This window comes from Passer montanus, unplaced genomic scaffold (genome assembly GCF_014805655.1).
Source record: "Passer montanus isolate IOZ18808 unplaced genomic scaffold, ASM1480565v1 scaffold2, whole genome shotgun sequence".
Classification (NCBI taxonomy): Eukaryota; Metazoa; Chordata; class Aves; order Passeriformes; family Passeridae; genus Passer; species Passer montanus.
The window spans coordinates 12,427,907-12,440,548 of record NW_024366591.1 but is presented as its reverse complement, the minus strand read 5'-3'; the positions used below and the strand labels follow the sequence as shown (position 1 = coordinate 12,440,548).

General features: G+C 43.4%; 1 protein-coding gene across 1 annotated transcript in view; it reads left to right on the top strand.

The window, feature by feature from the left end:
• The window catches only part of UST (uronyl 2-sulfotransferase), a 151,898-nt gene continuing 139,256 nt past the window's right edge, over positions 1–12,642 (top strand). Inside the window, exon 1 of the mRNA XM_039707647.1 lies at positions 1–600. Coding sequence (XP_039563581.1) covers positions 345–600 — 256 coding nt within the window. The 5' untranslated portion in view covers positions 1–344. The remainder of the gene's footprint in view (positions 601–12,642) is intronic.

Here is a 12,642-nt window from a genome sequence, read left to right as displayed (position 1 = left end):
CGGCGGCGGAGCGCTGGCTGTAACTTGACACCGGGGCGAGAGGCCGAGCGGAGAGAGGGAGCAAGAGCGGCGGCGGAGGAGGAGGAGAGGAGCCCCAGGGAGCGGGATGGTGACCACCTCCTTCCCCTCCCCTTAGCGGCGCTCCGTAGCAGCAGCAGCCGCCGCCGTAGGAGCGCCGGGGACTCTCGCCTGCCGCGGAGCCGGGGCCAGCCGGCGATGGGGACGGGACGGATCGCCTGAGCTCCCGGGAACTTTCCCGGCCGCGGGCAGCCGGAGCCGGGCAGGCGGATGGAGGATGCGCTTTCCCCGGCGGGCTGCGTGAGCCGGCGGCGGCGAAGGGGAGGATGAAGAAGAAGCAGCAGCACGGCGGCGGGGAGTGCCCGGCGCCCTGGCCCCCCGCGGCGGCGGCGGCGGCGGGAGGGGGCCCGGGCCAGGGCGGGGGCTCGGTGAGGCGGCGGCCCCTCTCGCTGCTGCCCTTCCTCTCGCTGCGCGACTACGTCTTCTGCATGGCCACCCTGCTGCTCTTCTGTTTGGGCTCCCTCTTCTACCAGCTCAACGGGGGCCCCCCGCACTTTCTGCTGGCCCTGCGGCACTGTCTGGGTAAGGGCGGCCGGCGGCGGCGGGGACTTGTTGCGGCTCTCCCTCATCCCCCGTGGCGGCCGGGCCGGGGCCTCCGTGCGCCCCGGGGACACGGCGGCGGGGCTGGGGCGGCCGGAGGCCGGGGCTGCCGGGCGGGCTGGGCAGGCGGCGCCCTGAGCGCTGACACCCGAGCGGGACCGGCCGGCGGCGCGCCCCGCCGCAAGTTCGGGCTGGCCGGAGCGGAGCCCCCTCAGGCTTGCTCAGCGCCGGGGGCGGCTCTTTGTGCGCCCGCTGGCCGCGGCAGAGCGCCGTGTGCCGGCTCCTCCGGCCGCCGGGTCGGCCTGGAGCGGAGTGGGTCGCACCGGGGGAGCTCGGGCGCTGCCGCCCCGAGCTGTCAGCGCCTCCCCGCCGAGTGCTGTGCCCGGAGAGGAGAAACGGGGTACGGATGGCCCACAGCAGAAGATGCTGGTTTAAAAAAAAACCTAAAAAATAAAACAAAAAAAACCAACAAAGCAACCAAAACCCCCAGATGCACTTTGTGAGCCAAGCATCCATCCTTGTGCAGGAGGTTGGAGTCTGGAGAGAAGGGTGTGCTTAGCAGGGTCAGTGCAGCAGCGCTCAGACACTCGAGCTCACTCTGGTGTTTTGCCAGGCTGGTTGCCTGCGTAACCCCGAAGGAGATGCCCCGGTGGAGCGGGTGTAAGCCCCGCGCTGTGGCCTGTAGTTCTCACCCTCATGCTGACCACAGTTTTACACGTGGTTTTTCTTTGTAGCCAGCGTCCACATGGCTAAATGTTGTCTCCCTGCTCAGCAGAGAAGTTGTGTGAAAAAGAGTTTATCGTGAGGTCAATAGGCTTAGGCTGGCAGGACTAATTCAGGTGGTGGTAGGAGAAGGGGAATGACTTCAGACTGAAAGAGGGCAGATTTTGTTTAGCTGTTAGGAAGAAATTCTTCACTGAGAATGGTGAGGCACCAGAGCAGGTTGCCCAGAACAGCTGTGGATGCCCCATTCTTGGCATTGTTCAAAGCCAGGCTGGATGGGGATTTGATCAGCCTGGTCTAGTGGAAGGTGTTTCCTTCGCGTAGCGGCAAGATTGGTTTAGATTGGAAGGGACCTTAAAGACCATATAGGTATATTCTGTGATATGGAATAGGGAACAAAACCTGAGTGTTTTTCAGTATAGGAGGATTACAACTAGGAAGATATTTTGTGGTGTGAGTTTTTACCACATTGGCTGATCTGCTTTACTTGTGTGTGAAGGTGAGGCTTTGGTGGTACATGCTGCAGAGGTACGAGCCGTAAGAGACAATGGTAGGTTACAAACAAAAATACAGTTCATGTATTTCAGAAAAATTAGCTGGAAATCCTTTTTTATGTGTCCATACTTCATGAACATTTTAAGAATACAGCCCTGTGTGTGTGTGTTGCTTTTCCTTATGGGAAAACTATCCCACATCTTTAGTTAACTAGTGAAAGAGTATGGAGAGGCAGTAGGACAAGAGACAACAAACAAAAGTTGCAACAAGGGAAATTCCACTGAGATATCAGGAAAAAAAAAATAATGTGAGAGGAGTTGGGTGTTGGAACAGGCTACCCAGGGAGGTTGGGATGTCCTTGCAGATATTCAGAACTCAGCACTCAGCTGGACAAGCCTCTTAACAGCCCAAGTCAAGTTTTCCTGTTTTGTTGGGGAAGGAGGACCAGGATAACTGAAGGCACTTCTAGATCATGTTATTCTGTGATTCTGCTGTAAAAAGTCGGTGAAAATTCAAGTGAAAACAGGAGAAGAAAAGTGCTTTGGATATTACTTCACAAACACAACAGCAATTGTGCCTTGAGTTTTAATTACTTTTTTTCCCTTTAATATTACAATTAGGAAGAAATTCCTCCACTGAAGAGGAAACTGACAAATTTTCCACCATAGAATCACAGAGTTGCTAGGGTTGGAGGCATCTCTGGAGATCATCTCGTCTACCTCCCATCCCAAGGCAGGGTCACCTAGAGCAGGTCCACACAGGAACATATCCAGGTGGGTTTTGAATGTCTCCAGACAAGGGGACTCCACAGTCTCCGTGGGCAGCCTGTTCCAGTGCTCTGCCACTTCTTGTGTTTTAGTTTATGGCCATTGCTTCTCATCCTGTCCTGGACATCATGGAAAGGAGTCTGGCACCATCCTCTTGGCACCCACCCTTGAGGTATTTATATGTGTTGATGAGGTCCTCTCTCAGTCTTCTCTTTTCTGGACTAAAGAGGCACAGCTCACACTGGTAGAAGATTTTGTTTGCCATTGATTGGTACTTTAGTGGGATTAAACACAATCTCTGGTTTCAGACAAAAGTTTTTTGTCAATTTTTAAAATCTTCGTCTTTAGGGATAAATGTTGCTTAGGTTGGGTGAAAATAGACTGCAAGAAATGGGGGGTTACTCAGCTTCTCACTTTGTGGCCTTTTTACTGCTTTTGTAGAACGGGGGAAATCAAACTAGGATCTACTACCCTAACCACTCTTGCCAGTAGTTGCATGTCTGCTGGAAAATCTTCTGAGGCCTGCAGATGAAAGGCTTGGAAACCACTGCATCTTGGAGAATGGGTCATAATAATTTTTGTGAGGTGCTCAGCAAGTGCAGAAAAGCCTTTGTTGTGTGTGTCTGAACGTGATGAGCCCCTGGGGATGGAGTGCAGTCTTACTGAAAATGTTTTGGGGTTCTTTTGAAGTGTGGGATTCTTGCAGAAGAAAGAAGACAGATCCATTAATCTCTGCTAATGAACTTCTGCACTTGTTACATGAATTAGTGCAGGAATTTCCTTTCTGTGCCTGAGTGACCTGGGATGTTAAGGAGATGCATCCTTGGCTACCATCCTGCACCAGGCTAGTGGCTGAGAGGGAAGCAGAGTCCTCATGTCTGGCTGGAGTCCTGGTACCCACTAAGCAAGTGGTGCTGCTGCCTCTGCAGACAAGTGGGATATACTTTGGGTACTGAGGTGTCTGTTTGCATGAAACTTTTTAAGTTACTTTATACTTCCTTGGTCTGCAGTTTCATTTGGCTTGTCAAAGTTGATCCACATGGGTGACATCACTGAACATTTTATTTCTAAATTTTTTAGAGTCGTGTGTACTCCTGGAGGTATCCAGCTGGGAAGGCTTTCAAATTAGGAGAAAATTTTTGTAACTAGAAGGCTTATTTTCTTCCAGGGAGCTAACAGAACTGCTTGGAGAAATAGGTATTGGGAATCCCATCCTGCTAACTACCAAAGCCATACATGTAAATGTGTGTCTTCTACATCAGTGGGAAGTTTCATGGTGTTAAAAAAAAATCAACAACTTTTTTCCCTCTGGAGCCACAGATTCGGTGTGCAAGTAACTCCTTCCTTGTAGTCCTTCCAACCCACGATTTATGGTGCTAAAATTCACATCTCCAAACAAAAACAAGCAGTTAGTTTGTAAACCACGTGCAGTTTCCCTCATTGTATTTAAATCTACAGAAACCGAGGAGTCGCCTAAAGGGAATATTGATTTCTCTATTTTGTGCCCTCCACAGTGTGGGAGGGGTCATCTTGTCTCACTTCAGAGTTTTTGTTTGCATTTGCAAGTTTCAGTGCATTGTTCATGTTTAGTTATGTTATTGTGAGGAGAGTGCTTGGATTTTTTACCTCAGGACCTGAAAAAAAGTTCCTGAGCAACAACACCAAACTTCAGTAGTGGTCTGGACAGAAATCACACCTGCATCAGGCAGGTGTGTGCATAAAAGAAAATCAAGACAGTGTGAAAATGCTTGGTTTGAAAAACTTTCATTTTTTTATTAGGCCTGCATATGCTGTGGAGGAGGTATACATTTATTTTCAAAGGAATGAAGTGTGAACGTTTGCTAGTTCTATTAACTTTCCTTTGGAGGTGGGGAAGATGAATGTGTTTTCAGAATATTCAGACTATTAGTAATTATTTTTTTCTCTCCCAGACTGGCTTCAGTGGTGTCTTGTCCATACATATCTCTTTTTGTTTGGTTGCCATACTGATTGGAGAGAATAGTGGAAAAACATTGTGGCAGTTTGTAGGGTAGACAATAGCTGTATTCAGTATTTCCACTTGACATCGCCATTTCTTATGTAGCAGAGTTATTCCGAGCAAATGAGAATAGAGTAGTAGATATGAGGCTGTGTTTTGTTATTTATCCTGTTCTGAATTCAAGCTCAGAGTAATTCAGAGTACAGAAGGTCTGTGGAAGGCTGATGTTTCTGCTGTCTGTTCTGGATGTGGCTCACAGTGACAGGGCTCAGGTTTCACACCATTGTCATCCCATTGGGAGGGACCCTGGTTTTCAGCATGAAATTATTGGGGAGGGCATAGACATATGCGGGTTATTTCTGAAGAATCTGTGGAAGATACTTAAAAGTGTATCTGTTGCCAGTAGGCTTAAATTTGCTGTATGGGGGTGCATACCAGTCTTGGACCAAAAAATGAGCTCCAAAAACCAGGGAGGTTTGAAAACTGCCAGGCTTTCCAGTAATGAACTGCAGTATTGGGATTTGCACAAATGAGGTCTTGCTTGTTGATTCTGCCAAGGTAATCCTGGCTCACTAATTGAAAACCAACTCCAGCAGTGGAAGGAAGTGAGAAGAGTCTTCCCTTGGATGAGTAAGACACAAATCGTAAATCTCGGACAGCCCAGTGGCTTTTGGAGAATGCACTAGGGACTCCACTCCCCTGCAACTGCAGTGGTTTTACATTGCTTTTTTCTTCTCTGCTTTGACTTGTGAGATATACATGCTTCAAATTACAGAAATGAGAATTTCCGAGGGCTGGTAGCAACCCTCTAATGGTCAATAAAAACGTAAAACCTTTGTATCTTCAGTATTTGCTGTGCAAACTTGTTGTTCATGTCAATTAAAACATTTCCCCTGTTGAACTTCCTAGGAGCCTGTACAACAAATACACTGGTTTGATTGCATGTGAAAGTTGCCTTTCCTGTGGTTTCCTATACAAGACAGAAGTCTCAAGTGTCCACTTGTATTCCTCAAACAATTTCTATGTTGTGCTCCCTCTTCATGACACTGGAAGTTGTCAGGTATTTTGGCCAAGATGGGTTTGGTAGCTTTAAAGTTGTCAGAGCAACAGTTGTGTTTATTTTGGGCACATCAGGGAATATAACCATAAAAGAAACAGAAAGAAATCTGAGTATTTGGGGAGGTTGTTACAAAAATCTTCAAAATACTTAAAACTAAACAGCAAGTGAAACTTTTAATTTAAATCGAGTTAGTATGAATTTGCTTTATTTTGGTAGGGTGTTGTGGTTGGATTTTGTTGTTTGGTTTGGTTTTCTTTTTTTCCTGACCTACCTGATTTTTTCCTGTTAACCTATTAAGAGAGGGACAAAAAAGAAAACCTGATTATCCAAAGCAAACAGTTAAAGTAAGTGTCAGTGTTTTGTATGCAAATTTTTTTATAAGATGTGGAAGGGAGGGACAACAGTAGGATTTTAGGGGTTTTTTGACAGGAATTGGTTGGGATTTTTATTCTGGTAATACTGCATTTATATATAGAATGATGTAAAGCACAAAATTCTTGAGGGCAAACTTCTCTAAAAAACAGAAGCACCTACCATGCTTTATTTTTGCATGACAGCATGCTGCCTTTACGTGGCCAAAAGGGGTTATCTCATGCAGTTTTGTTTTGCACATGCATGGATCAGGAATCCTTTACAGTTTTGAAGGCCCTTCAGGTGTGTGAGTTGGAGAAACACACTCAAGAAAAGACAGTCATGTCTGTAGGTGAGACTGACTGTGGTGACACAATACCCATTTCTGAGGTGCCTTAAGCTTTTAAAAAGGCCTGGGTTATGTTCTTATTGACAATTTTTTTTTCTTATTCTCAAAAGAGACAGCTCTTCTGTACTCTAAAGCATTTTGATTTTGGTCTGACTTCTCAGAGGATTATTTAGTTCCAACAAACTTGGAATTAATTGCATTTCAAAATTCATTAACATTGTAGGGAACTGAAAGGTCCGTTTGGAATCTGCTTCCTAAAAGCCTTGAAAAGAGATGGTCTGAACATAAATCTGTATGTAGCTGTGTCTTTCTTAATTAGCTTTTCTGTCCTCTTTATTTTCCTCATTTTGCTGTTGCGAAAGCCATACATATTATCTTTTAGATAAAATGTCTGGACTTCCATTTAGGTTACTGAACTCTCCAGTTGCAAGTGAGCTTCTTTGGAAGACAAAAGAGGAGCCTCATCTCGAAGCAGCTTTTGTTAAAAGACTGCTCATCACTCACAGCTTGTCTGATGGCAAGATTAACAAAGCTTTGCCTAATGCAAGGTGATGTCAGGAGATACTCTGTGGAGACCCAGAATGCATCTAATGTTATGACCAAGGTCATAAAACTCAAGCCTTTTCCTTTCAAAGAGGTTGAGTGATCTCTGGACTACATTGTGCTGGCTGGATAAAACATTCTGTGCAGTGAAGTCATAGCAAAAAATGCTTGTGTCAATGTGTTGTGATAATATACTAAATATATTTGGAAAATCCAATAGCATTTATTCAGGAATGTATTTTCTGCTTTCAAAATCAGACTCCAGTCTGGGAATCAGGAATTGCATATTGGTGTCTGTGTACATGTTTCTTTTTCATATTGTCCACTTCATCATTTGACAAGGGATTTAAAGGATTAATTCAGTCCCTGATGAGAGGAAATATTACTACAGCTTTTTCAAAATTTTTTAAAATTTGGTTACTTTCAGATTATATGGCAGTGTGGTATATACACCTGTGTGAGAACAAGTCTGCTGGCTAAATGGGATGTTTCACTTGGGCCTGAGGAGATGAGAGAGGCTTCAGTTCTCTGCCCTGACAGACTTCATGTGACATTGAACAAATCATGTAGAAATTCTCTGTACCCCTCTTTTGTCCAAATGACATTTTGAAGATTAATGTGTGACAGAGTAGGATAGTCTGAGATACTGTGGTGGTCATAGCCACAGAAATACTGAGAGGAAAAAGATGCTTTTGATAAATCCTTTTTTCGTGTACGGGTTTTGGCTGTGTCACAGAGACAAGGCAGATTGTGTTAGAAGGGAGCTCCTGTATAGACTGTGGCAAAGTCAGTGGTCCAGCTGCTTTTCTTTCAAGGTTGTCACCACTGTTGGCTATCACAGTCTCTGTTCAGTTTTAGTTCAGGAGTTAGTATATTTGGTTTCCAGAGTCTCATCAAAGGGCTTCAATTTTTAGATGTGTCCTCATCTAGAAGACTTCATGTCAACAGAAGTTACCAAATAATTTATTTCTTGTTTCCTGTGGTGCTGCTTAGACTTGATTTGTGAAAAAGCAGTTTCTTGAAGCCTTGTTCATCCTAAGTGAATGGCAAGTTCTCTATTGGAGAGTAGTCAGCCAAAAGGGATGGCTGACTGTTAAAAGGAAAAAAGAGGTTGTTGCAGTGATTCTCATATTTTCATACAAAATTAGGGAGAAGGAAGGTTGATTTTGCTTGAGGTTTTACAAAGACTTAAACATTCAAGGGTGCTAGAATGAGAGACTCTGTACCAAAAGTAACTCCTACAGAAGCTACAACACTTCATGTTCTATGGAGAAAATAAAGGCTCTCTAATTTTTCCTCCCCCTCTTATCTCTAATAAGAGGTTTGAGATTAATTAACATTTCTGCTAGCTCTACTGCACTGATGCCTGATAAAAACTGTTTTGAAATCAGTAGCACATGTCAAAATCACCAGTGACAGTAAGTGGAAGTTCTTCGTTTGCTAAAAGACCCCTCTACTTAAATAACAAAGTTGTAGAACATATGATGAAGGTATAACGGAGGGAATTGGATTTTACATGATTTTTGGTGGGAACATCCTCTAAAATGGTTGAGCAGGTATCATTTTTTTATACCCCATTTCCAGATGGTAATTGGTCCTTTTTTCCCCATAATTTAAATTTGTATGTTAATAGAAAGTCTGTTTGCTGTCTCTTGTGTCTATGGGATTACTGAAATTGCTCAAGTGTATTTTGTATGATAATCACCACTTTTTTTTTTTTTTTGTACATAAATTTTGAGCACATAAGGAAGCCTTTCTTTCAGGGTGATTTTCTTAGTTTCATGTGGAAGTAGTTGCACATTGTTAGCTTCTGGCTCCTGTAATCTATTCAAGAAGAGCTGGATATTTTATTTTCATAGTTGTCCCTCTCTGCCAAGACAGGTTTCAGGTGAGATGTAAGAGTTTGTTTTCATCTTGGACTAGACAAACAAGGTTGTTGTAGGTTGGTTTTTTTGTTTTTTTTTTGAAGTTGTGACTTTGCACCTGCTGCTGGCCCCCTGTGAGGTCTGTTTTAAATTGCAGTGGTGTAAAAGAAAGCCGTGTTTCCTCTGGTACAGGTACAGCCAGGGAGGTCAATAGCCACACGCACGTGGGTGTGTATGAAACACACTTAGACAAATCAGCTGCTGCATTGTTATGTAGGGTGTATAACTTCTGAGAATATTTCTATTTTGGTTGTCTCTCCTGAAGAACTGGGGGGCTGGGGGAGGTCCTCCTATCCCCCTTCTGGGCTGTATTTTTTTTCCTTGGTCCAATGAGTTGTGAAGCTAGGGCTTGCAGTAGTCTTGGTGCTGTTCATTCATACCATGGGGGCAGGGAAGACAAGAATCCTTTTGAAATTGGCAAGAATTAAGCTCCTCTTCAAATCTTGCTGTAAGATTCATGGTCCTCTCAGCTATGTGTCTGTTTGTCCTGTCTCATCAGTGAGGGGAGAGAGCCATTTCCAGGCCATTGCAGTTTATTAGAGACATGATACAAGTAGGATTAACCCTTTTGGGGGATGTCAGTTGTCTGTAGCCTGTTGACATTAATTTAGAAGGGAACACCAAGCTGGGATAGTCTGCCACTGCCTTTCTCTGGGCAGCAAAAGTGCTTGCCTGCAAGACCTAGTCTTACTGGCACAGCAGTGGCTCCTCAAGCTTTTAGCTTATGGTTTGGTTTTCTTGTTTTGGTTTTTTTTGTTTTGTGGGTTTTTTTTCTTTTTTTTTTCTTTTGGTTTTTTGTGGTTTTTTTGCGGTTTTTTGTTCGGGTTTTTGTTGGTGGTTTTTTTTTTTTTAATTTTCAAGTGAAAGCTGTGGAAAGTGATGACATGATTTTTTTTTTTCCACCAAGAAATGTTTCCTCATCATTATTGGTGAGCAGGCAAGTAGATTTTCAAACATAACTTGTGTTTATATAATGATGCATTTGTTTTTCTTTGTTTTAGAATCTGGGTTAGAGGATGTTTGGAGACTGGACGGGTGGATAGGAAGTGGAGAGCAATTATTTGACTGAAATTTATTTTAGTCTTTTGCTCTTTAGAGCTGCACTGAGGGAAGCAGACCCTGTTGTGTCGAAAATGGATGTTCGGCTTTGTTTGTAAGCATGGAAGCACAGTGATTAGGTTTGTGTTACGGTTTCTGAGTACTAATGCTTTAGAAATAGACATTTGGATGTTTGCCAAGGCTTGCTACTTATCATACTTAATGATTCAGAGTAGAAGTCATCAGGAGACTGGGATGGAGATCATAGTGCCTGTGCCTGTTTGAGTGAAGAAGCGGTAGGTCTCTGCCATAAGTAAATAGCATGTTTCAGCACCCTTGAGAGTGTTTATTTTAAAAAGTTCTGCTGATCAAGTGGATGGTTGGTTCAGTTTAATGTAGCTGCCCCAGAGAGAGGATGCCAGCATAACATTGTACTCTTACAAGGTTACTAACTGCTAGCAAGTGACAGTTCTGGGAGATGAGCTACCAGAGCCTGGATTAACAGTTGCTAGTCAATGAGATTTCATTTATCATCTCCATTTTTTTATTTTTATTTTTTCCCCCTGATGTGGAATGTCCTTGGGTATTTGTGGGAGAGGACTTGCTCCTTACAACTCTTCTTGTAGTTTGCCAATAGATGATTCTGAAATACATACAGTAAAGTTGTTAGAATAAGTGAATGTTTCTTAGCTTTTGCTTAACCACTGCTGGAGACTATTGTGAGGCTTCTGTCGTTGCTTGGCCTTTGAATGTAATGGCAGATTTCTTTGGAGGATACTTTGATTTTCTCAAAGATCTTTACATGGTGTTTTAGTCCTGATTTCAAAGCTTGCTTTTGAAATCCAAATTCCAATTATGTGTTTTTTACCTTGTAAAATACCATAAGGTTTGGAAATTCTTGTGCAGAATAGAGCTTGCCTTGTTTCTGTGAATGTTCTGGGGTTTTTTTGTTCTATCCAGATTATGAAGATTTATGCTTTTCCTTCATGGCAGCGTCTTGTGTTGAAATGGGCATGAGTCCTGAAGGGGTTGGGGCATAAGAAGCCTTATGATGTTGTTTCAGAAGGAGATTGAGAATTATCTCACAATATACGATTTTGGGTTGGATTTCAGAAGACAGTAATTTTGTGAATGCCTGCAGTAATTGATTAATGTTTATTATTCTATTTATCTCATGGCAGTTAGGAGGAGATTACATCAATATTGGCTTTTTGTTCAGTCTTATTTTTTTGTTTTCTTCTTACCTTCTAAGAACCTCTTCTTCCTTCTGCTGTCCTTGTATTTACAGATAGTTTCCCAGTCCTTTTGTTGCTCTCTTCCTCTGTAACATGCTTATGGTGATTTCCCAGTCATGAATTGCTGGTGGTCCTATTTCCTTCAACCAGTTTTTCTTTCTTCAGTGGCTTGCATCATAGAGCAAATACTCTTGCCCCTTTTGCTGGGCCACATCTAGAGAAGAGCCACCTTAATCTCTGCATTGAAAATCAGAAAAAAATGGGATCTGAGAAGAAGTGTCCCATAAGCAGCCCATGCTTTTGCATTCTTAAAAGGTAAGGAAAAAGGCTGCTGGGGTGCTGTGAAATACACAGCAAGATCTTGGAGAGGTGATGTTGGTAGACCTCCTCTGTAAAAATTTGATGAGATTACTGGTAGAAATTGCATTCAGATTGGGCAATAGGGTGCCAAGAAGAGGTTGTTAAATAGGAGAGAGCTATAGGGGGAGCAGGGGACAGACAAGTGTCTCAATTAGAAAAAGTTATACAGGATTTAGACTGCGCATGGCTTTTCTGTAAGGCCTTAGCTCCTTGTTTCAAAGGTTCCTTCTGAAGTCAGTAGGGAGAGACAGTGGTATCTCCAAAGACTATCTCAGGCTTCTTATGTGTCTGTGGTGGGCAGAACTCCTAACTTAAGCACAAAAAAATACTTGAAGTTTGGTGGGAAGGATCTGAGTTGTCATGGTAGTTATTCTGAGGATGATCAGTGGTAGGGTTCCAAAGTGAATGGGGAGAAGGATGGGGAGGGAAGAGAGGAGCTGGGAAGTTACACTAGCAAGATTTTTAAATAGAAAAGTCATCACTTCATGTCAGTGGGTCACTGAAAGCTGATTGCTTAAGATGCATAAAATAATGACTACATAAGGCACTGGAAAAATAGCACCATGGGGGTATCTATCCTTGCTTGATGGGTGGGTTTGGTGTCTTGTTTGTTTCTCCCTGACTCTTGCAGTTCCATGGAAATGGTGCACAACAACAGCTTTGATAGGATCTGAAATATTGCAGCAGATATTGCAAGGCAAAGGCTGTGAAATTGCTGACTTCTCAGTTCCTTTCATGTCTGCAGCTGATTGTTCTTTTCCTAGCAGAACTCCCCATACAAATATGCAGATTTCTTTTGTGTTGCCTGTTGGGAGATAGCACAATAAGAAAATTAGGGTGAATAACAAAACAGCAGAGCCTAAACCTATTTATCTGAGGCTTTGTGGTGTTTTTTTGGTGGGGATGGGGTTGGTTTGGTTTGGGGCTTTTTTTGGGGTGGGATGATTGTTTTTGTGAAGTACAGGTTTTCAGAAGTGTGATCAAATGAAAGCTTGAAATAGAAAATGCTTCATTGTCTAACTGTGAGGTCTCTACCTTGCCTCACTGTTAATAAGCAAAACCTATTACTTCTATCATCCATTCAATATTTTTCTGGGGAGTCAGTCAAATTCAACATGAGTTATTTAATCTTCTGATGAACAGCCTTACTTCATTAGGCCTGTTGCATTTTCCCTGTCTAGTTTGGAATCTGATACTTGT